Below are 27,566 nucleotides of genomic sequence, written 5' to 3'. Positions count from 1 at the left end.
GCAAATTCCATTCAAACCATTGTTTCCTATATACCTTTTTTTCTTTCTCTTTCCGAGAGTGTTCTAATTAAGCAGTGAGTAATAATGGAGAGGAAAATGCACAATCCTACTTCTTCCACAGTGTTGACAATATTGCTACTTGGAGTGCTTTCTCAAAACCTTGTCGTCCCTGTAACATGCACTCCCACCTCCTCACCAACTCCCTTCACTGGAACAAGCTAGTAAGTTTTCCTAATCCTAGCTATTTTAATTTTTTTTTATGAAAAAATGTTAACTAATTTGATATATATATAATGAAAATTAAAAAAATTGCAGCTATTGGAGCAGTAACCCAGGAAGGATAAAGGAGGTGCTAGGGTGGGTGGGAACCATAGGCAGTGCATTTGGTGTGGGTAGTAGTAATAATAAGATTCCAAGCAATGTGAGCTTGGTACATGCACTTTCCAACACTACAAGTGATGGGCTAGGAGCACTGTGCAGAGAAGGGACAGCTTCCTTTCTCAACTCCTTGGTCAACAACAAGTTCCCTTATACAACCCCACAAGTCAGAGACACTTTTGTAGGATCTCTTGTCTCAGATATCGCTGCAGCAGCACAAGCCAACCTCTTCTTTAATGTATTTTCTATTTTCTTAAATAGTCTATATTATAATTAAATAGTTAATATATATTATAAGTAATTTCATTTTACGAATTAATTAAATACATACGTGTGCATTATATTGATACAATATTGTAATTATTTTTCATTTTTCAAAGGGTGTTCTGTGAAAATAAAAAACGGCATATACAAAATGTGACAGGGATGCATAAGTGAAATTAAACTTTATTAGAAAAACGATATCCATATTACACAAGACATAGAATCCATATTTATTAGTAGCGGGAGGCATGGAAACATAGATAAAGTGATGGTCATGGGTTGATTCGGCCCTCGTTAGCCATCTTGAAGAGGTTGGCTTGTGCTGCTGCAGCGATATCTGAGACAAGAGATCCTACAAAAGTGTCTCTGACTTGTGGGGTTGTATAAGGGAACTTGTTGTTGACCAAGGAGTTGAGAAAGGAAGCTGTCCCTTCTCTGCACAGTGCTCCTAGCCCATCACTTGTAGTGTTGGAAAGTGCATGTACCAAGCTCACATTGCTTGGAATCTTATTATTACTACTACCCACACCAAATGCACTGCCTATGGTTCCCACCCACCCTAGCACCTCCTTTATCCTTCCTGGGTTACTGCTCCAATAGCTGCAATTTTTTTAATTTTCATTATATATATATCAAATTAGTTAACATTTTTTCATAAAAAAAAATTAAAATAGCTAGGATTAGGAAAACTTACTAGCTTGTTCCAGTGAAGGGAGTTGGTGAGGAGGTGGGAGTGCATGTTACAGGGACGACAAGGTTTTGAGAAAGCACTCCAAGTAGCAATATTGTCAACACTGTGGAAGAAGTAGGATTGTGCATTTTCCTCTCCATTATTACTCACTGCTTAATTAGAACACTCTCGGAAAGAGAAAGAAAAAAAGGTATATAGGAAACAATGGTTTGAATGGAATTTGCTTGATACATGAGAATGAATTTATATAGAGGTACAAGAATCAGAATACCAAGATAATATGAGAAAACAGACTAAATCCAAACTAATGAGATGAGATATCAAACAGAATAAATTCAAACAGAATAAAGTATATAGATCGGTTATCTTTCCTGTTTCCTATCTTATCTCATTAGTTTCAATTTATTTTATTTTCTCATCTACTTTCTTGTACCTCTATGTGGTTACTAATAGTTCAAAGGAAAATTACATAGAAAATAAAATGAGTCTTTTTTTTACATAAATCATTCCTAACATAACATTATAGAGCGTATAATGTATTTTAAGAAAAATATACTTTAAACACATACTTTATTTTGTTCACACCACCCGTCACAGACATACTAAAACAAAACATACAACTCTGTCACTCGCACCACATGAAATCCTCTTTTTTTTTTTCCTTCACAATATCACACTCACCCATCAACAGTGAACATATTGAGATGGAATCCCGGTCAATAGCTCAATTTCGAAAAATGAGTATAAACACTTAATAAGCTAAAATTAGCAAAAATAATTTTGGTTCTTAATTTTGTCAAACATTATCATTGAAAATCTCTGAATTTGTGTAAAAAAAAGAAGTGATATTTGAATTTATAATATACTGCTATTCTAAAAATATAGAAACATATTCCATAATTTGAATTTATAATATACAGCTATTCTAAAAATATAGAAACATATTCCATAACGATATACTATCATATTGTATACAAAATATTATATCCGAATAGAAATTTAATCTTTCTGCTAAAATTGAAATTTTATTATTTTTAATGTTTCAATAAGTTGAAATTTAAGAATTGAGAGAGTTTCAGAGAAGTCAAGAAGATGAGGAGGCTAAAGCATTGTTAACTTTTCTTTTCTTTTTACATTAAAATTGTGTAAATTTTTTGGGACCCTCTTTAACTATGACAATATACTAATAAGCTAAAATAATTAGGATAAAACACATCAATTAAATATATTTACCCCCGGTAGTAAATATGGAGTAAATGCATTATGCATGCACCTTCTAAAAAACATCAACTAACCTGCACACTCCCCACTCTCATGCCTTCTCGAAACTTGTTGGAGTCATATATAATATAACATAATCAAGTTATACATCATATATTCTTTCGTGTCGTACGAGTGACAGAGTTGTGTGCTTTATTTTAGTATTTGTGTGAAAAAAAAAGTATATATTTAAGTTATATTTTCTTAAAACAAAAGGATATGCTCTATTATGTTAGGTTGAGAATGATTTATTTTAAGAAAATCTCATCTTATTTTCTTTGTAAAAATTTTTTTGAACTATTAATCACCCACCACAAATGAGATACGCATCCGCTAACATAAGATCCTTTAGTGGGGACAAAAAAAAAAGCACTATATTTCCTTCATGAAGGATACAAGGGTAATTTCATTTGGCGTGAGAAAAACCCTTCCTCAACCCTTACCCGCGAATGATGATGGAGAAGTGCAAAAGCACAGAGAGGTGAAAATGTTGAGAAGCTTCTCTCCCAGAAAGTTCCTAACCTCACTCTCTTGCAAGAGGCTGTACACGAGCGAAGGAGAGGCCGCACGTGCGATCCTTCCGAAGCTTCTGGTGGTTCAGCCGCGCGTGCGCCCGGAGAAGCTGTTGCAGGCGAAGCTGAACGAAGCTCTGTGCCTCGCGAACTCCCTCGAAGACCAGCGCGATGGCTACTTCCACACCGATTTCTTCGACAAACCGTTGCCACCTCACGTCCTCGTCCAGAACCGCCTCCCACGCGCCGACACCTATTTTGGCCGTGGAACCGTCGACAACATCAAGGTTCACATCGACGCCGCCGCCGAATCTAAGGTTGTCTTGTCTTGTCTTGTCTCTTAATGTGATTCGGTTATTTGGTCCCACTAAACCAATCTTATAACTCACGAGCTTTCACTCTCTTCCTTCCCCTTTTACCACTAAAGCAATCTTATAACTCCGAATTTGATTGTGACTGAGTGTGTATTAACTGTGACAGGGTGACGTGGATGCGGTTTTTGTTAATGCTATACTCTCTGGAATTCAGCAACGGAACCTTGAGGCAAGTGTTGTGTTGTATTGTATGAGATTATGATTTTTCGTATTAGTGGCATGGGGGAATTGAGGTTTATGTACTTGGCAGATGGCTTGGGGGAAACCTGTGTTGGACCGTGTGGGACTTATAATTGAGATTTTCAATGCTCATGCCTTTACCAAGGAAGCCAAACTCCAGGTGGGTGACGTTTCATGGTGCCCTTGCTCTCAAATTGAATTGAATGTGTTGTGTTGTGACTGTGTGTGTGTGGTTTGGATATGGTTTGGCTTTGGCATCTGTTCGTGCAGGCGGAACTCGCAGCTCTGTCCTACAAGAAGACCAGACTTGTTCGCATTCGTGGCCCTGATGGTCGCAATACATTTGGGGCTTCTGGAGAAGCTGAAGTTGTTAGCGCCCGAGGGTTAGTTTATTTCCTAATTTTCAACTATGAGGAGTGCTAGCAAATAGCAATGTTGTCTAACACACTATTGTTAGGCTAAAATTTATGAAAAACTAAAAAATCACGAGAGGGACTTATTAAATAAGAGGTGGGGTTCACAAAATTTTTAAATTTTCCAATCAATTTCAACCAATACTAGAGAGTTTGTTCAAAAGAGTGTGGTGGCATTTCTCGCTATGATCTTCTATACCAATAATATCCTTTGAATTGGACCACTATTTTTTTTAATACAGTGGTTAGAGAAATTTGGGGCTGGACAGAGTGTTGACATATTTGATAATTTTGATGTTGATTATGGACAACACTTCCTAAAATTGGATGAATTTGTTTGTGATTCCTTCAGTGGGTTAGCTGACAAGAATAATCAGGCACGGACATATACATGTTACTTAAATTGTTTGCCAGAATCTATTTCTTTTCGATTTTACATCACCAAATTTTTCTTGTCATACCTATTTAATTTTTGGTTTACCTTGCTGCTATGAAGTACGAACACAGTTGAAGATGAATGCACTTTTTCTTATAACTTATCCTCACTCTTTTATGCATGTGTATCTGAATGCACGCGTTATTCTGTGAATCTGGGTATCCTCTGGCCCACTTTATTGTAGTAGTTAACTGTTAATTAGAGTAACATCATCTAAATTCAATACTTGCCAATTTCAGGAGAGGAAGTGGGGGACAAGGTTTTATGAGTGGTGCTGGAGAAACTGAACTTCAGCTTCAGCGACGAAGGTATGACTGACATTTAATTTTTTAAATACATTTATTCTAAAGTGATATATTTCTGGTTTTCCCAACAAATCTCATGGTTTCCTTATAAACCTGTGTTGTTTTCAAAGTTTAATTTTCACTTTCTAATTGCATCAAGCTGTTGCGAATTTTTGCTGTAATTTTGCTTAGTGCAAGTAATATTTCCAAGGGGGGAATGTTGAGAAAAATGTTATGCTTTGGGTTATGTTACTTTAATCTGCACAGAATTAAAGTTTAACCCCACTACGCACAGGTCTCACGGACTGCCATTAGATACATCAATTACAAGTTGTATTGGTAGTTTGGTACAAGTTATGTGGTGCTTGCAAACTACAATGCTTGCAGTCTCATTTGAGATTAAACTGTTGTTGGTATATATAATATAGTCTTGCTGGATATTTTTGTCTGTACTCCAGTCTATGAAATAGGATCTACTCATTGGTGCGCTATCAAACAATTTTTATGATGATTTTTTATTATGCATAATTGGGTCACTGAAGTGTGAAATACCCTTAGAATCCTAGAGAGGAGAAATTATCTATTATCTCAAATTGAAGAGGTCCGCCGCACCCGGGCTTTGCAGCGTGCTGGTCGTAAGAGACGTGGAGGTTCATCTGGAGAAGGATTAGCCACTGTTGCTGTTGTTGGGTATACAAATGCTGTAAGTGGTCTAAATATATGTGTTTGCTACTAGTTGTAATCAGAAGCATAACTAATATGCCTTTCTACATGTTTTATTAGGGGAAATCTACATTAGTAAGTAGGCTATCGGACAGTGATCTGTATAGCGATTGTCGGTAAAATCACCTTTACTGTTGCCTTTGTGCACTTGTGTCCTCTAATTCTATTATAATTTTTAATCTTGGCCTTTTCACTTTCAATACTTAATGGTTCTACATGAATTGCAGACTGTTTGCAACAGTTGATCCTAGAGTAAGAAGTGCTGTTCTTCCTTCAGGGTAATTTGATCGGCAATTTACCATTTCATCTAATCTTAGAAGTCTCTTTTTTGTACATTGGTTGATAGTGTTGAATATATACACTTCACTATATATTATTCCTAATTTTATTTTCAGGAAGAAAGTGCTTTTCAGCGACACTGTGGGATTCATATCTGACTTGCCTGTACAGGTAATGGTAAAACATGAGCAAATTGCCATGTCAGTATGACTGTTTATTATTTTTATCAATATTATTCTTCAACTGTCTTCTTTGACAATAACCCAGCCTACCTTTTTCTCTTCTAATTTTTGTAGCTGGTGGAAGCATTTCAAGCTACCCTGGAAGAAGTGGTGGAAGCAGACCTGCTTGTGGTATGATTTTGCATTTCTTTTGTTTCTGGAGAACAGAAGTGGTTTTTTAGTATTATTTTTGCATATCATCTGATTTTAATTCTTTAACTAGTTTCAAAATCTCACAAATCTCTTCCTTTACCTCTTAACTAAAAACAAAAAGGAGAAAAATAAAAAGCATCAAAGTAAATGGTGATACAAAAAATGATCACTGCACTGAAGATTTCCATATTAGGGCTTTCTTTTGCTACAAATATCCTTGATGCATGGTGGTTTTATGCTTGTGATGTAGATTGTGTTGGCCTTCTTACATCTGGTTTCTCTTCATGGTACATAGGCTGTTACATAGTGTGTACTTTAGACTCAGTTTTGCTCTAATACTCAATTATTCATCTATTTAGAATTTAATCTTTTATTTGGTGATTGACTAGTCAACTGACAAATCTATCTTTCCTTGAAGCATGTGGTGGATTCAAGTGCTCCCAATCTTGATGAGCATCGCTCAACAGTGTTTCAAGTTCTTCAACAAATAGGGGTGTCAGAAGAGAAGCTTCAGAATATGATTGAAGTTTGGAATAAGGTAATACAAGTATATAACTTATCTTCTCTTCAACCAAAATGCAAGAAAAACTGTCGACTATATCTCTCTCTGCTCAATCTCTGGAAATGCTTAGATTGATATGGAAGAAGAATGCATGGATGTTGATGAATATCTTGATGATGAAGACAAAGATGGAGATGCTGATGAAAATAGCAGCTTCAGTGGAGAAGATGATGTGAAATCTGAGGTATTACCAGAAAGAGAGAAAGATCGTGCTGGGAGTATTTCTGGTGCAGAAAATGAAGGCATCAAGGAGGTTGACTGTGAGGGCATGGAAGAAAAAGAAGACTATTCCGATGGTTGGCTATATGATGATGATTTGGTTGATGAAGATGAATTTTGTTCACCTTCAACGGTGGCCGACCAACAAAATGAGTCCTATAAAAAGGACAACAGTGTCGTGAAAGATGGCTCGATAGGACAATCTGGTCCTCATGTGAAGACATCTGCTGTCACAGGAGTTGGGTTGCAAGAGCTGCTGGAATTGATAGATAAGAAACTTAGTGTTCAGAATAAGAAGGGTGCACGAGTGGTTGAAAGAAGTATCTATGACCGAAAATGGAGGCCCTCCCACAATCAGGAGTCTGGCATAGCAGTTGAACAGTAGATAGGAAACAGTTTCTTTCCATGCTTTCTTGCCATGTGCAAGTTTGGTTGCCATAGAAAAGTAACTGGCCCGGAGAAGTTTGTTGTTAAGCTTTTCCCACCACTTTGGTGGAGTCATTATGTGCTAATGGGACAAAACATGGCCTCTACAATCCAGAAGATGAAGTGTTTAAAAGCTGCTCGTGTTAATGTGGCTTTCTTCTGTCTGAACTCTGAACCTGCAAGTTATGAGCTTGCAATGGAGCATAGTTTTAGACTTTTAGTTCTGAAAAAATTGAATAAGTTTAACGTGTTTTCCTTCATAGCGAGTCACATAGGTTGTATGCTTCCTGCCAAAAAAATGGGTCCATCCGTGGACAATTGAAGTAATAATTGCATAATAGTGATATATAAAGTAACACCATACAGAGATTCATTATTTTTTTTCAGAATAGTAGATTTATTTTGTGCAAGGTTAATTATATTGTGGCAATTTGTATACACAATACAATCACCAATCTAAATATCACCATATTTCACCGTTTAATTAGCAGCTTGGAATCATCGTTTGTGTATAACATCAAAGTGATGTATTTGTTACCTCTCTAAACACCTTAGAAGATTTTTTCATGAACTTGCGCTGATAAAATTATGTAAATCCATAAGAAATAAGGACTGGACTTATTCAGATGAATACTTATGTTTTATGTGATTGATAGATTCACGTTAAGCATTCGGGAAAATGTATTGACATTGAAAAAAAACACTTGCAAGATTGACAAAAGTTGCAAAAAAGAAAAATTCCGTTGCCGGGAATCGAACCTGGGTCTCCTGGGTGAAAGCCAGATATCCTAACCGCTGGACGACAACGGATCTTTTGGTTATTAATTTATATTATATATTACATAACCTGGACCAACATATTCTCACTTTCAAATGTTATTTGTTACTCAATTTATTTATGCATATAATTTGATGCCATATAAAGTCTCGAGTGGTATATGACAATTATTTAAGGTAAAAAAAAAAAGGATTTTGCCAAAGCTAAGTTATTAAGGCCGATCATGAATAATCATTTTTAAGGGGTTATTAAGCTGCCAAGAGTCTTTGGTTCTTTAGCACTTACTTATTTTGTAAGTTACACAAAAATTCCTTGAGCCACTTCTTCTGTAATAAAAAAAGTGGAGTTCCTCAATAAGGTAGGGAAGTCATTGCCATGGAAGGGTAAAGTTTAGTTTTGAATTGCGATCCATGATGCATCTAGAGAAATCAATGTAAATTTTTTTGAATGGTCTCCACATGGATCAAACTAATTGCAGTGGTGCACCAAGTTATCACTCCTAGTAAGTAATCTTCCTCAGCTTGCAGGAAGGAAGCTTCTAAGAATTTTATTCTATTCATCCTCTCAAAATCATTTTTGGAAGAAAGAAATTAGAAATTTAAAGAACAATAAGTCAACAAGAGTTGTGTTGAGTAGTCTGACCATTGCAAACTTTGTTCACAACATACTAATAATCCAATTTTGGGTTCCCTTTTTTCACCCTTTATTTTGTAGTGGGTTGCAAAAGCAGTGTGGACAGCAGGTTAATCTTTGGGGCAATCCAGAAGATTATTGAGGCACGAGCTGCTAGAAAGAAGGAAGAGTATCTGAAAAATCCGGACCTTGCCCAGATTTTTTTTTATCAGCAACTGTTAGTTTTTGTTAGCTTTCCCCTCTTCTCTTCTCTCTTAACCATCCAACTCACCTTATATCTCCTTGCACAGATGTTAAACTATACAAATGAGAAAAGGTCATGTAAATACTAGTTATAATAAGTAACATTTTCTCTATTTTTGTTTTCATTCTGAACTTCACCGTGTTATATGACCATTAAGAAGCATCAATATATGTCTTGCAAGTGGATAAAATATTTAACTGAATAAGCTAGGCATGAAGAATCAACTATCATATGAATGATCCACACACATGCTTCTCTAAAGTACAATTTGTTTTTTATGAACAAAGATGAGTTTAATTAAAAAATATCAGCCCTGCATGAGCTATCAGATAGCCTTGGCATGATTCGTATATCATATTTATGCAGCTTTTTGGTGTTTCTAAAATCTCATAAACAGTAAACATACACTTATGACTTATCCCTGCTGCAATGTGTGCATGTTCACTCTAAAGTACAATTCACATTCAATGATTTTAAGCTTATCCAGAAAACATTTCAATGATTTAAGCTAAAATTTTGGATTAAAATATGGTATCGGATTCAATAGTGTGATTGTTCATGGTCCATTGATTTGTGCCCAACATTATCCTCAAGACTCACACCAGCCCTGCCTAATTTAGCTCTTGATTGTTTTTGTCTTGGCATAGGACGTACAGCACCGTGAGGATTGAGCATTGATCCATGACTCTGTGCATTTTTTTTGGTCAGTTTGTTTTCCGGAAGTGTGCTTAAAGATAAGAATTCAGCATTCACTAAAGCTCATATTTGCTTTTCTTTTTGTGTGTTGAAGCAAGAAGCCATTCGGACACCAATTGAGCAGCAGCACACAGCTTTTAGGTTGTCAGATATTCCTATAGACTCCAAAAATCCAACCACCGTCCCAGTTTTTAATTAAGTTCATTGAAGACATATTTTTATCTAAACATTCATTAAATTAACATCAATATAATCTTTCTTTACCGTTCATTAAATTATGCTATTTTGTTCTTTATTTCAATACATTGTATTATATTCTAAAGATATAAAGACTATTTGATATACATACATTTTTATATTTTTATTCAACCAAATAAATAGAAAAAATAGTTTTGAATAAAAAAAATGTGATGCCTTATTTTTTATGTACTCCATTTATTGATTCAAAATTAAATAAAAGTACGAAGATACAAGATCAATGCTCAATGGACACTTATTAAAAATGGTTAAATATGATTTTATTTTGATGTAAAATATGTCAGTTTTGATTTTAATTTTTGTAAAAAAAATCATTAATTTTTTATCCCTTAAAGATATGAATTGACTTTCTGTCAAAATGATATGAAATTATTATTTTTTATCTTTTGTATTCATTAACAGTTTATGTTTTCAACAGAAGATCAATTTACCGTTCGAGATAGCACACAAATAGTGTTTATGATATTACGTGGGCATAATTTTTAAAATCTAAAATAATATTATTTAAGTACCCAAATATGAATGTTAGATGTAAAATATAGTAATTTTTTTAAGGGATGAAAATTAAATAAAAGTATTTTGCAAGTATCAAAATTAAAATTTTCTCAATTTACATGAACCAATAATAATAATTTTAAATTTTACAAGAATGAAAAAATTACATAATCAAAATCAAAATTCACATATTTTAAAATGACTAAAAACATATTATAATATATAGTGTGTTTTTATTATAATTGTTTAAAAAATCATATGATAATTTTATTAATAAAAAATAAAATTACAAATGAAAAAAGCAAAATATAAAATAGAATGAAACATGAGATATAAGATTGGTTTGATAGTAAAAGGAGAAGGAAAAAAGGTAAAACATGGGAGTTCTATCCCCTCTAACAAAAAATTAACAATTAGTAAGTAACATTTACTAATAAAAAAAATTGAAACAAAATTTGGAAAAACAAAATAGGTAAGAGAAAGTGACCCCTCTAACAAAATGCATGGAAAAAATTGATAATATAAAAGTATACTGAGATAGTAGTTTGGGTGTGATTCCAAGTTGCAAGTTTTCTTTATCTTTGTCTCAACATCTTTCCACACACACACACACACACACACACACACACACACACACACACACACACACACACACACACACATATATATATATATATATATATATATATATATATATATATATATATATTCAAGCACAATGTTAGGTGTTCATCAGTCTAGGTCAATTTAACAAATTCAACAATCTAAACCAATCCGAACCAAATCAAAAGTATATATTATTAATTCTCTATTTTTTAAATGCTAAAATTATTTATATTTTTATGTCGTTTTGTGTATCTCTTTTGCATTTTATATCCATCACACACACTCACAATGACTCATTTTAACACTTTCATTTTCCATTCTCACATAATTCTAAAAGAGCATCACATGCACACAGACACTCAGAGCTTCCTCCGCTTGTTGTTTTGCTTCCTCACAATGGTCATTAACATCGTCGAGCCTCCTTCGAACCTCTGCCCAGTCGACATTAGTAGTATAATTTTGACCTCTAGATCTTCTCACGATGGATTTGACTCATATGATATATGTCACTGAATTATTTGTTAACTTTGAGATAAAATTGTTATTTTATATATTTTTTTATCGAATATTCAATGATCTGAATTGAACCATTCATTCAATATCAATTTGGTTTTGTTTGGTTTGATTCAGACTAAGAAAAAAAATTATGAAATTCTAACCAAATCAATCCAACTCATGAGTAATCCTAACATAAGTTTAGGAAACCACTACTAGCATAGCATGCTCTCTTATCTATACAACCAACCTCACCTCTCTCTAGCTCAGCTTTTTCTTTTCAGATAACACTCTATCTGCACGCCTACGTACTTATCAGTCATGCACCTCACAATCATATCATCTGGGAGTTATACGGTTTGGATTGGTGGTAAACAGAAAAAGAAAGGAAAAGATTGTAAGTTTAATTTTTCCTGCTAACAAAATTCGGATAATTAATAACTAATATTTGAGACAAAAAAAATCATATCATATCACACACTAACCTCTCACTCAACAAATCAAAGTCCAACCGTTGATTTATTGTCAAATAATTAATTCCAATTTTCAACTAGATGTAACATGTAGCCATGATTATTGTAAATGGGTTTAGTGGTTTGTAAAAAGCTTAATTTTATGGATGTTTTACTAGGCCAACATAATGTAAAAGTTTAATTAAAAATAAGCTTTTGGATGGATATTTTCAATTCTTGTATTCGTGCAGTTCTTTTTCTGTTTTTCTACAGGTTTGCTAAATTGACACTTGTTTTGTTGTTGTTTTTGCTGCTTTCCAGCAACTTAATGGTATTTTGGAGAAGTTACAGTACATTTGTATGAAACAGCACTCTAGTTATGCCAAGCAGATGATATCAATGTCGATTTGGAAATAGAAGATGAATATGGGACATGCAGCTTAAAGGCTTGCACCAAAATGGTTTTGCATAATTGTTGTCATGCCATGTTGTATCAGATGCCACCGCAAGGCTTGCACCTTATTGTGTGTTCAAATTGATTGGTTTATCATCTTTTGTAACAGCCCTAAAACAATTTTATCCATGAAATCATTAGAAAGAAATTTGAAAACTGTTTCAAGCACAGGGTATTATGGTGTTGTAGGCAAACTGACTCTATCTCCACAGATGACAATTCGATAGAGTCATAGCACAATTGATTCCTACTCTATCTTCAACTATCCTATCTTCAGCACTGCATTACCATTTAAAACTTTCCAAATTTCTGTTAGTATACATTTAGTATCGATCCGTACATATCACTTACGGAGTGCTAAAGTGTATGAAATTTTAGTGAAAGTAAAGTACTAATTGGTCATTGGTATCATGGAAAAAGATATAAATCAATGACACATCATTATAATTAATCTTCCACATCCTTTTTTATCTTGATCAATCAAATTATATCAGAGATAGATTACATCACTAAAATCCAGTAGTTATATACAAGAGTTTATAAAATGAGTTACATATCTAATGTAGCCGTTGCATCTAATACTTTCACATCTCGTCGCAAACATGAATTTTGGACATGCATCTAAAATTTCAACTACAACATTTTATGTAGATACCTAAGAAAAAAATCTATTAGATGTATATGTAATGGGATCAATATCACTGATCATAAAAGGGTAAAAAAGGCAGAAACAATTTTTGGTATGTTATGCCAGCATTCCAAAACTTCATGAAACAATATGAATTTTCATATTCATGGTGCCAACCCTTTAGTAGTGGAGGCTTAATACTACAATCATTGTACCTGTAGGGCCACCAACTAAAAACCACTCTTACACACAACACCACTTGCATTCGGAAAAACATAGCCATATCCATTTAACCAAACAAAGAAATCTCATTTATTTCATTCAAAATCACCAAGAAACATCTTTTATTCCATAAACATAAAACCAATAGATATCAGAATCAAACAAGGGAGGTAGAAATGTAAAAAATGAAATCGTAACGTGAGACATTAGATCCTACTCTACAGCATAAGAGGCTTAGGATTGGAGCATAGGATTTCTTTAAGGACCATAAATGAAATTAGGCTGATTAATTAATGACCATAAGTTTAGGAAAACATTAGAAAAACTTCGAGTAAAAGTGTTGCAGGTCATATACTTAGTTTGAGCATTATAGCCTTATTCTCCTACATCAACATATACACTAGCTCTGAGTATGATCAATCTAAGTATACTCACAAATTGCATTCATAATCAACAATGAAATCAACCAAACAGATGCAAATCCGAGATGGTTTGGTGCAAATTAATGAAATCAATCAATGAAAACAAAATTGAAACACAAATGAACATATAGTATGCAATTTAGAACGTAAATAAATTCTATATCAATTAAAATGCAACGGTGTTAAGGTTAATGAATAAAGTGGCGTAACCCGGTAGGATCTGCTCGTTAGTCGTTAGATATGTCCCCAACTCAGTATTACTACAACTACAAGTGCAAGAGCAGGAAAAAAATAAAGATATGCAATTGGCATGGCCATGTATATTTAACTACTTAGTGCCGTTTTCCCCATGGCTAAAGGAATTTATATCCCGTGTAGAAGAAAAATTTGCAAATGCATTCGCTTATGAAATTTACACTGCGGCTCCTTTCAAGCAGAGCCTGCAACCTAATAAGAATTTACATTTCTCACCCTCAACCCCCCACACAAGGTACATCATATAGGGAAAAAATGGAAAGTGAAATCAAAGTGAAAAGAGAAGAATAAGAAGAGGAATTACAAAATCATAATCAATCCCTATTCTCTCCTACTATGCCAATCCCCAGCTACCCTCGTTGTTTTATATTAGATGGAAGCCAAATGTAATTGATCAGTGTGATCTTGCTCTAATCCCAGCCAAAATGTCGCAAAAATATCTCATTTACAAGTTGTCATGTCAATGAGCCAGGTCTTCACTCCCAACACCAACAGAAGACTTGTCAATCATGCGCACATTGTACTGTTCGTATACTCTTCCGCGATTCTCAGCCCACCATTGCTCTGCTTGCTTCTCACTGAACCGCTTCCGACTACAATAACCAACCTTAAGGTTAAAAAACTTCGGTTATAAAATTGTTTATCGTAAAATAGTGTGTAGTTATCTGAATTGTCCCACCAGATACAAAACTGTAAACATTACGGAGGGAAAGGGAAATTACTTTCTACTTTCAAATAGAGGTAATATGCAACTGATCAAGACATGAAACATAAGAATATGCAACCAAATTGCCATTAGAATCAAAATGTGTCATTGATGTAGGAATAATTCTTGTCAAGGCATTAACACCGTGTTATATTCTACTTTTTCTTCTATGAAAGTATATCATATTCTACATTAACAAATATCACAGATGAAGTTCTGTAAGTTGACAGAAAAACAATGTCTACAGAGCACTGCATACCTGAAGCGAACTCTCTTAAGATCTATTATACCTCCTGGAAGGGAGGTGAGTGTAATATATACACCAGGTTCATCTTGTTCAACCCATTCAGTTTCATTACGGGATTCACTGTCCTTAGTTCTGCTCCCATTTCTATTTGTTGAATCTGATTGGCTCTGTTTAGTGTGTCCTGTGCTACGGCTACTGACAGTGCTTGATCCATTTGAATGTAAATGGTTGTTTGATCCAGTTAAATCTGCCTCTGGGCTTGTAGCTTGAATATTTAACCGATCAATGGAAGCATAGCTAACATCATTGGAACAAGGATTGGAACCAAAAGAAGCAGTAAGAGTCGGTGATTTCACAGTCCTAGCAGCTCCTACAGGTAGCCTCTCAGCCATGTCCTTCAACTACTCAGCACAAGTAACAAATAAACATTGGATCAGTTGGCCTTGTTTTGATACATCGAGTACAAATCTAGAACAAACCTCTAAGCTTAAAAGATATCTAATTTTTTTTAAAAAGAAAACCACTATTTTGGGCATAAAATTGATATTGGGATTGACTGTAGGTGTAACATTTCATGGCTTTATGATTTATTTTTAGGGTCAATTAGTAATTCAGACAACCTTGAATATGTTGCTTTAGATAAGAAAAATTTCTTTGAGATAACAGTTGACTTGTTTCAAAAAGAAAAGAAAAGGCTCCCACTCATTACAAGTAAAGATCTTTACTCTTTTTAGCTTTCTTATGAGTTTTTGGCTGTAATGGTCTAATTTGCTAAATTAGTTTAAGGGATTAAAGTTTCTACCTGGGCTGTAAGTGACTTTATTACTTCCTTTGCTGCTTTACATTTGGCAGTTTCTTCCCCAGCAATTGCTATTGCATCTTTTAGCTGTTTAGTTGTTCTTTCCAACTCAACTTCTTGAAGTTGAGCCTTCCGAGTCAGGTTTTCCACCTACAAGGGAAAAAACTACTTGTGAAAAAAAAATGAATTGTTGACAGGATAAGCTCTCTAAAATTGATTCATTGAACCCTCCTTAATGGTAAAGGAAAAAGTGCACTATCAAAATAAAAATCTACTCACTGTTAGTGTTAATATTTTATTATGAGATAGAAGTATAAATCACAAACCCTGATTACCTTCAACAGTGACTTGCCACATGTTCTGCAATGAAATAATACATTAAAATTTACATGGAAATACCTCATCTCTAGCACACATGTGGTAACTTTATGATGACCTGGATTTTAAATTGCAATTCATCTCTAGATTATTATCATACAATACAGCAAATAATTGAGCAATTCACCGACTTGCAATGAATAGGCATCTTGCTATCTACATCCAAGCATAATAGTATATGAACTAGCATGATAGCATATGACTCCCTTCTTGCCTTCATTTCCACAGTGTCTAGCTCATTTCATCAGACATAATTCACATAAATTAACATCATAACAGATGACCAGTTGTAATACAAAATATGGTACCATGAGAGTCCATTTTGTTAAATTTCTATTCAAACCATTTACGGCAAGAAAGTGAATACTGTTAGTGAATGCATAAAGTAAGATACCTGTGATCTTAATTTAATAACCTCCTGACTGAGACTATCATTAGTCCTCTTAGCATCATCCACAACTATATTTGGGGATGTAAGACCTCCCAGTGTTGGGGTTGGTGTAGTCGAACGAGGTGGACTAGGCCGTCTAGATATTGGGGATGTTGCTCGGGAAACAATTCTAGATCCAGGAACAGAAGCAGAGAAAAATTTCTTTGATGATCCAAAAACAGGATTAAAAGATTTAGAAATATTCGATGCTCCCCATTGTGAACCCCCATTTGGAATGGGCGAGACACGGCTGCTGTTGAATTCCAATTTCTTGTTTTTCTTCGAAGATCTGCTTTCCACCTGTTTGAAGGATTCCATTGAAGAAAACCTGGCAAGTTGATTACGAGATCTGGAATCCAATTTATCATCCTTATCAATTAACTCCAGAGGCCCCTGATTGGCAACTCCTCTTCTGCTCACAGAAGAATGAGATGAAGAATCAGTTTCTACCGTTTTCCTAAGTTTATTAAAACAATTATCACAGACACGATAAGGTTTGTTGGGGTTTGGTGCCATCGAAGCCTTGAGAGACTTCTTACTGCTACATGAATGACAAAAAACAAGTCCACAATTATAACAATTGTGGCGTTTTCTTTTGAAATTAAATGGCATACGACAGCCCGAACACATAGACTGGTCAACACCAGATACCCACTTATGCAAACAAATAGCTGCAGTGAAATTAGTTCCACAAGCAATACTTTTGACATCTTTGTCTTTCAGAGCTTCTACTAATGTTGGGGTATTTCTATCATCTGTATCGCCATGGCCTAAACGGCCATTTGCACCCTTCCCCCAAGTGTAAACTTCAGTCCTTGAAGTTAAGACGGCAACATGATATGCCCCACAAGCTATCTCCTCCACAAAACTCTCTGACAATTTCCATTCAACACAGATTGGTAGCTTCCCATCAGCTTGAGGAATTCCTAACTGGCCATAGACTGGACTACCCATTGTATAGACATGGCCCTTAGTGGTAAGTGCAACAGTGAGACTATGACCACAAGCAACTTGACAAAAATTGGGTTTAACATTAACAAGGGCAACACGGGTTGGAACAAGTTTTGCTTCCTTATCACCATGCCCAAGTCGACCTTTGTCTCCATCACCCCAAGTAAACAGCTTCCCCGAAGAGCAGTTGCTGGAACTTGAATTTCCAACCATGACTTCCACAACTGCAGCAGTATGCCAAACACCACATGCAGCCCGCACTGTTCGAAGACCCTTGAGAGACTCTACTTCCCTTGGTAATGAAACACTTTTCCTGTCTCCATGACCCAAAGCACCAAATGTACCATCACCAAAAGTAAATAATTGACCAGCAGATGTTACAACAGCAGTGTGCCACGGTCCACAAGAAATATATGAAACATGTATGCCTTCCAAGGGGCCGTTTACTCTTTTTGGTACCCAGTGGCTCACTTGATTTCCATGTCCTAGAAGGCCACAATTGTATGTGCCATTACCCCATGTATAAAGATCACCAGAAAGTGTAACAGCACATGTATGATATTCCCCACAAGCTACAAGTTCAATATTTGTATTACTTAGAGCTTCTATAAGCTTAGGATGGAGAACATCAGAGTCAACACCGTGCCCAAGTCTGCCGCCTGCTTCTTCCCCCCAGGAAAAAATTTCGCCTTGTTTGGTCACTAGGGCCGCATGTCGTCCACCACAAGCAATATTCTGTACATCAAGAACTACTGCAGATTCCAAAGATTTGGGAAATAGAGAATCCATTTTTACACCCAAACAACTCCCAACTCGGTGATTCCCACCACCCAAAACACCATCACCAGTGCCTTCCCCCCAAATGAAAACATCCCCTAGAGCATCACCATCATCATGACCAGAACCTTGGCTAGATGTGCTAACAGCACTGGATAGACTAACTCTAAAAGCATCCATACCCATTGTCTTCATCTGACCATGCATACTGTCTGATCCTCCAGATGACACAGAATGTACTGAAGCACTGGCAGAATCTGGAGGGAAGAAACCCTTCTGAGGGACAGCATACAAAACCACATCTAATGCTTTATCCAAACCATTCTTAGGGGGGCTCTCGTATGGACTATGAAGGCGAAGGTGATCCCCACTGTCCTGAATAGGACAAATAAATATTATCTTAAAAACATATTCAACTGCAATAGAGAGAAAAAGGGAGAAAATAGAAGGGACATAAAGAATAAGTTTATACCTTTTGCAGGCTTTCATTACTGCCAAAGGGAGAATTCATGGGAGAACTTCTTCTGGTGTATGTTCGAGGACTATTAGCTTCAGATGGAATACCATCACTTCTTGACTCTGTTCTCCACTTCCGGTGATGGCTACGAGAAATTAATGCTTTCAAACCACTGAACCAAACTTCAGCTTCATCTTTATCCTTGCATATCTAGTAGAAAAGAATCAGACCACCAGATTGTGTTAGTTAAACTTATGCATACAAAATTTATTGATACTGTTCACAATATCAATAACATCTGTACAAGCAAAGCAACAGGCCAACTGTAGCTAAAAAATCCAAAGTGGGGAGGAATGAAGAAACTCATACCAAGTCCAGTGACCTATCATTGTAGATAAGAGAAAATGACTGGTATTCTTTCTCAGGTCGTGGATATCTTTGAAAGATAGGCTGAAAAAAGTAGGAGCCATGTTTTATCAATCATAACAGAGAACCTTATCACTTGAAATGACTTCACTGTAGATGCTGAAAGTCACGAAAGCATGAGTAATGGCTTTTTAGATAAATGTCAACTTATTAGACTAGGACACTGAAACAGCACACAACATCATGTTCCTCAAAGCAAAACATAATCTAATACTTACCACAAACAAGCCTATTGTAAACTATTCATAATACTAAGGAAACAAAGCCTTTTACTGTAGATGGATAATGAAATAAATCATATTTAAATTTCTTGACTTCCGGCACATGGTGGTCACACTCACATCACAAGTGCATATAGAGAAAGGTGACACAAACTGTATTAATCATACAAACATCAAATTGAACAGAACTGTCAGAACTAGTTATCTCAACATGATAAGGCACTGTTGGCTAAATCTGATGAAGCAAAACAGTATCGTGATTTTGCACTGCCAATCTAAAACTTACTGTGCGTTGCCCAGATATAATTCTAGAGACCTGACTCAGTTTAAGGTGCTTCTCTTCTTTCCCGGAGAACCATATCAAAACAGATTCGTCCTGAAAAAAGTAGAGAAACCAAATCTTAATTTTTGGCAACTGGAAAACATCTAAAAACAAACTTTAAATTATGAAAATAATATAAATAAACCAGCAGCAAGATTAGGGGAATAACAAAATAATCAAATGGTTTTCAAACCATGAAATGGCATGAAAGTGATTCCATAAATGGCATGCATAATCACCACCAAATACAAAAGTGTTTGATATGGTGTGGTGGTCAATAATAAGGTAACAGGCATGCTTACCTTCAAATATACATTCTAGATATGCAGATTAGAATGTTTGCTTTAACAAGATTGAGCAAGTTTTTAAAGGCAGGTTTCCCATTTCTTAATATTGGCACAATGGGTGTCTTAAGCGGATCAAATCATTCTCATGTGGGAGAGAAGTTGTATCCAACCATACACTAGTAAATTTTCCCTGTAAACTAGTCAGGGCTGCCCATAATTATTACGACTCCATCAAATTTTCATAATGTTGTTACTGCAAACACTTTGGAAAACCTAATCTTAAGCTAACCTAATTGATGTTAACAATTGATTAACCTTTCTGTAATAATTGTATTTTTTCTAGTAGATCATGAAGTCTTTAGATCTCCTAATTTTCACGGTTTAATTTGTTTGACAAGTACTTCACATTTTTGCTCCTCTCTTCCACAAATTACTCACACTATGCCATTCAACTTCAAGGTCCCCTACCCTACAATCTCTTAAAAGAAATATTTCCACCACTATCTAAGAAAAATAAATGCAAAATAAAATCAAATATAGCAAGACCAAGGGTTTGAGCTTGGTTTTGAAACTATATGGGGACAAAGTTATTAATGCCAAATACAATTCTTTACAAAAATGAAACACACTTTAACAAGGATTAATTTAATTTGAATCTACTGAAAAAGTGTACAAAACTCACATTGGAAAGACGGAAGGGGCAAATCTTGGGCCTTCCCCTTCTTCCATACTTGAGCAAGCAGGCCCCTTTCTTTAAAGCAGTAATGGCCTGTCAATAAGATCAATAAAGGACATCAGCCAGCATATACAACACATCTGAAGATAAAAGAATACTTATAAGATAGAGGAATCATTGAATAAGCATAGTTTATGGATAAAATTCAACTGACAAGCACCAAGAGCAGCTACTGAAGTCCAAAAATTCAACAACATACTATCTATTAGTCAATATAATAGTAACAGTATAATGCATTTGACTTGTATTCCTGTGGCATAACATGGTATCTAACACCCAAACAATCTATAAAAGTGAACGATAATTAAATAGAAAGATCTCCGAATGGTCAAATTAGTGAAACATAAATTCAAGAAAAAAAAAATTAATCTAATATTCACATAGTCAAATATCTAGAATGTTTAGTCCACTAAAAAAGAAACCAAATCTTCGAACAATACTCAGAAATCATAACACATACTTAACTACATATAAACAGACTCCTTAAGTAAGTTATTAATTAAAAGAAAATTTCCTAAGCAACTAGCTTGACCTGATGATAATAATTTCTAGCTGGCAGTCAAACTAAGAAACCAAATTCATTGCAACTGGACTTCCATCAATATCTCCAAAATCTTTAGCTCTTAGCGAAATTTAGCCAATTACCTATTCCCAATGCCCCCCAACAACAGCAAATAAGAACATTACCACCACTGTACAGCGCACGCACACCACATAGATACGCAAAATCTAAAAGCAAACAGTACTGCAGCATGAAATTCAAAGCACGACGCTACTGAGAAAAGGTTTCCAAAGAAATGGACAAAACAAAGATAGATAGATAGATAGATAGATAGATAGATAGATATATACACCTGTTCAATGTCTCTTTCCACAGGACCGGTTCTGCTAAGATCCGAAGCCATTCTACTAGTCCGCGACATCACGCAAAAAAAATAAAAAAACAAGAATAGCACTAATTAGAAACTTTCACTTTCTCCTCAAATCTAAACACTAATCTTTCACATTCACCAGTTTTCGTACCCGAACCCTTCCATTCATCAATTCCCACACTCAAACCCTCGCTCCAACAGCTCCGAGCCTTCTCCGGCGCGCGAATCCACCATAATTATACCTCCGTCGCGCACTCACCGAACTAGAGCGTTGTTCCGCTGCTTGATGCGGCGCAGGAACTGCTCGAGAGTGCTCCGAAGTAGCGATTGGCACCGGCGCGAGGTGATAGGTTGCGGCGGAAGGTGCGATCGAGGTTCCGGCGGCGATGCTCCGCGGATTCCGGTGATCGAGAGGTCGGCAAGCTCGCGGCGGCGCGGCGGCGCGGCGGAGGAGGAGAAAATCGCGGCGAGGAAGTATGATCTGGAAAATCAGTTGCAGAGGAGAGAGAGGAACGGAGCTAGAGAGAGAAAGTGAGGTTTTAGAGAGAGAAAGCGGAGTGGAATTATAAAAAAGCATAAAAAAGAAACAGTGTCGTCTATGGCTGAGGAGTGAGTGTGTTGAGAGCTCAATACAGAAGCAAGCAAAATTCATTAATTTAAAAAAAAATTAAAAAAATTAAAAAAAAGTGAAACGGACACAGAAATCGCCCTAGTTGTCGTGTGAATTTACGAGTTTGCCACTACCCTACGCTTTTACTTTTTTGGTTTTTACGTTATTGTTCTGATTAAATTAAATTCTTTTGGTTGATAAGAATGTAAAAAACACAGGCATAACATAAGGAAAAATGTTTAAAAAGAAACGGACAGATTTCAATAATAAAATAAATATTTGAAAAAGGATATAGTGGTCATGGTTGAGTCAATACTACAAGTATTATTATTTATTTATTACTGACTAAAAACAAAGCACAATTATTTAAAAAGAGAAATGAAAAAATGAAGAAAAAAAAAGTAGCTTTGGAAGGTGATTTTGTTACATTTGAATATAATTGCAGTTCCGAAAATGCCGGAATCGCTAAAGATGAAATTATTTCAGGATTAATCTTTTAGGATTCCTTTTTCTATATTTGGAGCAGACTGTATCATTAAAATGATTTTATTTTTTATATTTTACGAGAGATGCCAATAATAGTTTTTTAAGTTAGCATCAATTACCTTTGCACCTCTTCATTCAAAAAATTATGCTTACCTCTCTTGCACTGTCCTGAATTTATTATTTCTTAATGTATTATGTGCATAATCTATCTATACATGAAAAAATAGAGAAACTATTCATATTTTTTTAAAAAAAATTAATAGACGTCAATGTATAAAAAAATACTATAAGTATAAATTTTATAATTGTAAAACACATATACATGTAATTAATACTAGTTTCGAGAAATGTGTAAAATTTGCTAGTTTCGAGAAAAGTTGATATAGTAGTTATTTATTACAAATAAAATTTGAAAATAATCGTGTTGGTGAATATGAAAAAAAAGTAATGCAAATGAAGATCTTCAAAGTAGATGAAATTATGAAATGATATTAAATAAGAAATATAGCTTAAAAATATAATAAAAGACTATTCTATTTCATAAAAAATCGCCTTTTAAATAAATAAATAAAAAATTTCAAACTTGCAATTGTAAAGCAAAACATTATCATTTATATATTTAAATTTAATGCTTGATTTGGATTTTTTATGTATAAACTATCTTTAAACAAAGTAATTTAATTGAAATACAGCATTTTGTAATAGAAAATTGTTATAATGTTCATATTTTTATGTTGTTGCCTCGCCAATTTTTCTTATTTTAGTAAGAGGTATTTAATACATTTCGATTTTAAAATCGTACAATTCAAAAGATTATTATTTTGTTAAACTTATTCAAATTTAATAAATGTATATAATGCACAAATACTCGTTAATTAAAATTATAACTAAATGCTTATTATTTATCCATTATAATTATAAAAAATAGGATAAATAATTATATTTGTCTCTCTAAGTACATAGCGCCTTATAAATTATCCCTGAAAAATGAAAAGTCAAACTTTAATACCCGAAAGTAAAAAAAAAAAAAAAACGATAAATTCATTCATTCCGTTACCAGTTAATGGAAGATTCAATATGACACATTTAGGGATGAATTTATCAGCGCTTTACACATTTAGGGATGAAAATTATTATAATTTAATTTTCATCTTTTTCCTTTTTTTATTCGTTGGCATAGCATTATAATAAGTACTAAAAAATTAGAAAACAAGTACAAGTTATAACAAATATTATAATAAGCATAATATTGATTAATAAGTATAATATGTTGTTCTAAAAATTTTATTATGATAACATTAAGTAGTGACAAAGTCAAGAGTTAATCATAAATTCCTAATAAAAAAATGGAACTCAAATCGGAAATTTTAGAACAATAAACAGATTATACTTGTTAATTAATATTATGTTTGTTTACTTATTTTTTAAGTGTTTTATTGTAATGTTATGTAGACAACGATTAAAAAAAGGAAAGATGAAGATTAAATTATATTTTGGATAAATAGTCATTTTTATCTCTAAATGTGTAAAACGCTGATAAATTTATCCCTAAATTCAATATGTAGGCTTTCTCATTAAAAGTAATGAACGAAAGTTAACAGATGAATAGATCTTTCGTACTTTTTCATTTTCAAAAAATAAAATTTGAATTTTCTTTCATCGGAGATAAATTTATGAACATTATATTTTCATGTAGGAAAATGATTATTTTTTAAAAAAATATTACTCTATTCATGCCACCAGCGGCGTTCATATGCCTTTTATCATCTCTGAAGAAACATTTTTAGTCTGAAATCCTCTGAAGCATGTACAATGAACCGGTAACACATTAACACTTGATACATCATCATCTATCAAGTAGAAGTATATGTATCAGGTAGAAGTATATGAGATAGTGAAATGCAACTATCAATTTGAAAACCCATGTCTCACTTTTGGTGTGACATATGAAAATTACTTAAATTAATGAATTTGAGATATTAAAAAATATAAAGATGCTATATTTTTTAATACTTTTCATCCTTATCGTGATGGTGCTAAAATTTCTCTAGAACCAATTGGCCCGCCGCACCTTGACTAATTCACTTTCTTTTATAATTGACTAATTCACTTTTTGGATAAAAAAAAATAAAAAAAAGGTCCCCCTTCATAGATTAAAAATAAATGACCATCATTTTTTACTAAATTACTATGATATAAAATTAAAAATAAAATAATATATATATATATATATATATATATATATATATATATATATATAGTAAATGATAAAAAGTTTAAATATGTACTCTTTTTTAAATGTAGTTATTTGTGGTCAAAATTCTTACCTGTCTCTACATTCCTCCTTTTCTTTTCGACACAAAACATTCTTACTTTCTTTATCATTTAGCAGGGATATTACATATAAGACCCTTAATCACGAATAAATTACCTAGACTTGGGTCTATATTAGTGACAATTATCATATGAAGGCTTCGTTTAACGTTAGTAGTTTTCCTTAATCAAGCCATTATTGTTAAAAGTCTTATATTGGACTTCTGCCATTACTTAAAATATTACGGTTTCCTGTTTTATTCCGCTCTCTTATAAGGTCTTTTTTTTCATCTTTTCCTCTTGTAACTATTGCACCATTGATCACACATCAACCTTGTAAGAGCTTAAGTTAATAATGCTCTTGGTTACTGGACTCTCTCCCTTTAATTCTCCTTAGCAATACAATGCCTGTATAGCTTTTCCACAATCCCATGTTCACATTTTATTATGCTTCCATGTTGTTTGTCGTAACTATGACAATCACTTTGGATATCTTTTCGTTAAGGCATTGAGATGTTTCAATATGTTATTGTTAGATTGTTTTTGCCTATATGTAGATTGAGAAACAATTCTTAAGGTTGACCTTTACTAAGAATTTCTAAACTTATATTTTAACTCCCTCTAAAAAAATTCCGGCTTTAATAAAAAAAATTGTGTATAATAAAATAAAATTATTTCTTTTTTACTTTATTGCATTTTATTGTAGTTTTTATTTGTTAAAAAATAAAAAGGAGATATAAAAAGATGAAAAGGCTAAAATATGAAAGTTTAAAAACGTATAGATGAAATAAGTGAAAGTTAATTAATAAAACATATATAAATATTTTTTAAAGAAAATTATCGTCACAAATGTTAACATAATACATGAGAAATGTTTTAGGTTTAGTTAGAGACGAAACTAACGTTAATATGTTAACACATCAGATTTAACCCAACCATCATCTATTTAAGCTGTCTCGAGCACACTGCATGCAGCTATAGCAATAATTAGGCACTGAAAGCGCAGTGAGCTGGTTCTTATCATAAGCCCCTGTTTGTATTATTCTTTTTCAAATTAATTAACTTTGTGGGTTGCTTTCACCCTAGCTTGTTTCATGAGGTTGATGTGTGTGAAGTTATTAATTAACTCCACACACAATCAAATAAAGTGATGTAACAAAATCAAAAAGATCTAGCAAATGGGGACATGCAAAAACCCACCAATTCCATTGGGTGAGTGTAAAAATTAACTATCTGAAAATTAATCAATATATCCATGCATGTGCACCATGGCTGGAGTTCACAAAAACCCATGATACCCTTTGGCAATGGCACTTGTCCATCCAACCCTTTGTTAGTGATTGAGACCAACACCACTGTCCACTGGTGTGGTACACTTTTTTGGAAAAGTTGGCCCTTAGCCACAAGTCATAGAAATTCATGGTCCCCTTCTTCTTTCCCTCTAGTGGTCCTAATTGCCCTACACTTTCTAACTTCTCTTAGTCCCACATTCACAGAATTTACACTGTAGGGTGATGGAACACACCCTTTACCACATGAAATCAAAAGCCTTTAATTTGCTCTCGATCGAACCTCCTTGGAATTCATAATAGTTACGTTACTTTCATATCATGTGGGAAAAGTGAAAAGGATACCATGTATAGAATTTGGAATGTTTTTAAAAAGTATGCACATATGATATATAAAATTCACTAATTTACAATTTTATCTTTGTTTCTCCTGCTGTATTGAATTGGCTGGAGATAAATTAAATTGACACATTAGCGTGTGTAAGTTCACACACAAATTTAAAAGATTGTACTTCCAAGAGTTCCTTTTCAAATTCATGTCCTCTGTAAATTTTTATCCATGAATCACTACCTATGCTAAATTTGATATGTTTATTGATTTTGTTTCGAATATTCACACGTTAGGTCACTAATTGATATGTGAAACATCATAATAGCTCTGAGTTGTTCCAAAATATTTTAAGAATCAGTTATGAGAATTTGATAATGAGTTGAAACTTGCGTATCAAAAATAAAAAATTTATCTAGGATATTCTAGCATATTAGTGTGACACTAAAAATCTTCTGCGTTTTAAACGAGTCTTTTATTTGCCAAAATAACAATAGAGATTTGAATTTGAGAGTGTTTACTGTAAGTATTGAAAGTACTCACCCACACACTTTGTCACTTCAATTTGCCAAAAGAAGAGTAGTAATACTATCGTTTGTAGAGGAATATATGTGACTTGCTGAAGGGGTTTGAAATTATTAATATATTAACATATATTTTTATGTAATGGTTAATGTAACATAAGCTAATTATAATGTTATTAGTTTAAACCTTAATCATAGAACTTTGCAGTATTATTTTGCAAAACCGGTACATGTCAGTTTAACCTAATTAATACTAATTAAACCTATTTTAGATTTGATTATTGATCGGTTTGCATTGCTTCAATTGTATAATCAATCTAATAATTCATTACCTAACTAATTTACCAATTTAGATGTTGAATCAAATAGTATGACTTGATTTTGACAACATGTA

The 27,566-nt window shown here is 33.9% G+C and overlaps 4 protein-coding genes and 1 non-coding gene across 7 annotated transcripts; 2 read left to right on the top strand and 3 right to left on the bottom strand.

The window, feature by feature from the left end:
• Positions 1–27: 27 nt before the first annotated feature.
• On the top strand, positions 28–770 carry LOC114376950 (protodermal factor 1-like). The gene is made up of 3 exons (XM_028335294.1): positions 28–221; positions 316–616; positions 759–770. Exons 1-3 carry the CDS (start codon positions 85–87, stop codon positions 768–770), a joined length of 450 nt encoding a protein of 149 aa, XP_028191095.1. The 5' UTR covers positions 28–84.
• Positions 771–794: 24 nt separating this feature from the next.
• Positions 795–1,530, bottom strand: LOC114372088 (protodermal factor 1-like). Its single transcript, XM_028329486.1, has 2 exons — positions 1,337–1,530; positions 795–1,242 (listed from the first exon to the last, which is right to left on the bottom strand). The coding sequence occupies exons 1-2, from the start codon at positions 1,471–1,473 to the stop codon at positions 915–917; spliced, it is 465 nt and encodes a 154-aa protein (XP_028185287.1). The 5' UTR covers positions 1,474–1,530; the 3' UTR covers positions 795–914.
• Positions 1,531–2,885: 1,355 nt separating this feature from the next.
• LOC114401361 (GTP-binding protein At3g49725, chloroplastic) lies at positions 2,886–7,859 on the top strand. The gene is made up of 12 exons (XM_028363873.1): positions 2,886–3,422; positions 3,586–3,648; positions 3,730–3,819; positions 3,930–4,042; positions 4,748–4,816; positions 5,351–5,495; positions 5,576–5,631; positions 5,743–5,793; positions 5,911–5,965; positions 6,091–6,147; positions 6,587–6,706; positions 6,801–7,859. The coding sequence occupies exons 1-12, from the start codon at positions 2,979–2,981 to the stop codon at positions 7,332–7,334; spliced, it is 1,797 nt and encodes a 598-aa protein (XP_028219674.1). The 5' UTR covers positions 2,886–2,978; the 3' UTR covers positions 7,335–7,859.
• Positions 7,860–8,113: 254 nt separating this feature from the next.
• On the bottom strand, positions 8,114–8,185 carry TRNAE-UUC. Its single transcript has one exon. It is a non-coding gene; the product is annotated as a tRNA-Glu (tRNA).
• A 5,865-nt stretch (positions 8,186–14,050) lies between these two features.
• Positions 14,051–22,254, bottom strand: LOC114401340 (PH, RCC1 and FYVE domains-containing protein 1-like). Of its 3 annotated transcripts, none has more exons than XM_028363847.1 (10): positions 21,774–22,254; positions 21,605–21,659; positions 20,697–20,783; positions 19,692–19,781; positions 19,128–19,208; positions 18,774–18,968; positions 16,538–18,676; positions 15,769–15,915; positions 14,979–15,367; positions 14,051–14,606 (listed from the first exon to the last, which is right to left on the bottom strand). In XM_028363847.1, exons 1-10 carry the CDS (start codon positions 21,785–21,787, stop codon positions 14,474–14,476), a joined length of 3,330 nt encoding a protein of 1,109 aa, XP_028219648.1. In that variant the 5' UTR covers positions 21,788–22,254; the 3' UTR covers positions 14,051–14,473. The 3 variants fall into 3 exon arrangements, with proteins under 3 accessions (XP_028219648.1, XP_028219665.1, XP_028219656.1); XM_028363864.1 differs by having other exon boundaries at positions 21,605–21,656; XM_028363855.1 differs by lacking the exon at positions 21,774–22,254 and having other exon boundaries at positions 21,605–21,688.
• Positions 22,255–27,566: the final 5,312 nt, after the last annotated feature.

This window comes from Glycine soja, chromosome 2 (assembly GCF_004193775.1).
Source record: "Glycine soja cultivar W05 chromosome 2, ASM419377v2, whole genome shotgun sequence".
Classification (NCBI taxonomy): domain Eukaryota; kingdom Viridiplantae; phylum Streptophyta; class Magnoliopsida; order Fabales; family Fabaceae; genus Glycine; species Glycine soja.
This window is presented reverse-complemented; position numbering and strand designations above follow the sequence as displayed.

Bases quoted from the DNA above. Each gene is read 5' to 3' on its own strand.
- LOC114372088 (XM_028329486.1), bottom strand. From the start codon at position 1,473: ATGGAGAGGAAAATGCACAATCCTACTTCTTCCACAGTGTTGACAATA. The intron at 1,243-1,336 runs GTAAGTTTTCCT...AAAAAATTGCAG, and splicing joins CCCTTCACTGGAACAAGCTA to CTATTGGAGCAGTAACCCAG.
- LOC114401361 (XM_028363873.1), top strand. From the start codon at position 2,979: ATGAAGGATACAAGGGTAATTTCATTTGGCGTGAGAAAAACCCTTCCT. The intron at 5,496-5,575 runs GTAAGTGGTCTA...ATGTTTTATTAG, and splicing joins TTGTTGGGTATACAAATGCT to GGGAAATCTACATTAGTAAG. The intron at 5,794-5,910 runs GTAATTTGATCG...TTTTATTTTCAG, and splicing joins AGTGCTGTTCTTCCTTCAGG to GAAGAAAGTGCTTTTCAGCG.
- LOC114401340 (XM_028363847.1), bottom strand. The intron at 19,782-20,696 runs GTGAGTTTTGTA...TACTTTTTTCAG, and splicing joins GCCCCTTCCGTCTTTCCAAT to GACGAATCTGTTTTGATATG. The intron at 18,677-18,773 runs GTATAAACTTAT...TGTCCTATTCAG, and splicing joins GTAATGAAAGCCTGCAAAAG to GACAGTGGGGATCACCTTCG.
- LOC114376950 (XM_028335294.1), top strand. From the start codon at position 85: ATGGAGAGGAAAATGCACAATCCTACTTCTTCCACAGTGTTGACAATA. The intron at 222-315 runs GTAAGTTTTCCT...AAAAAATTGCAG, and splicing joins CCCTTCACTGGAACAAGCTA to CTATTGGAGCAGTAACCCAG.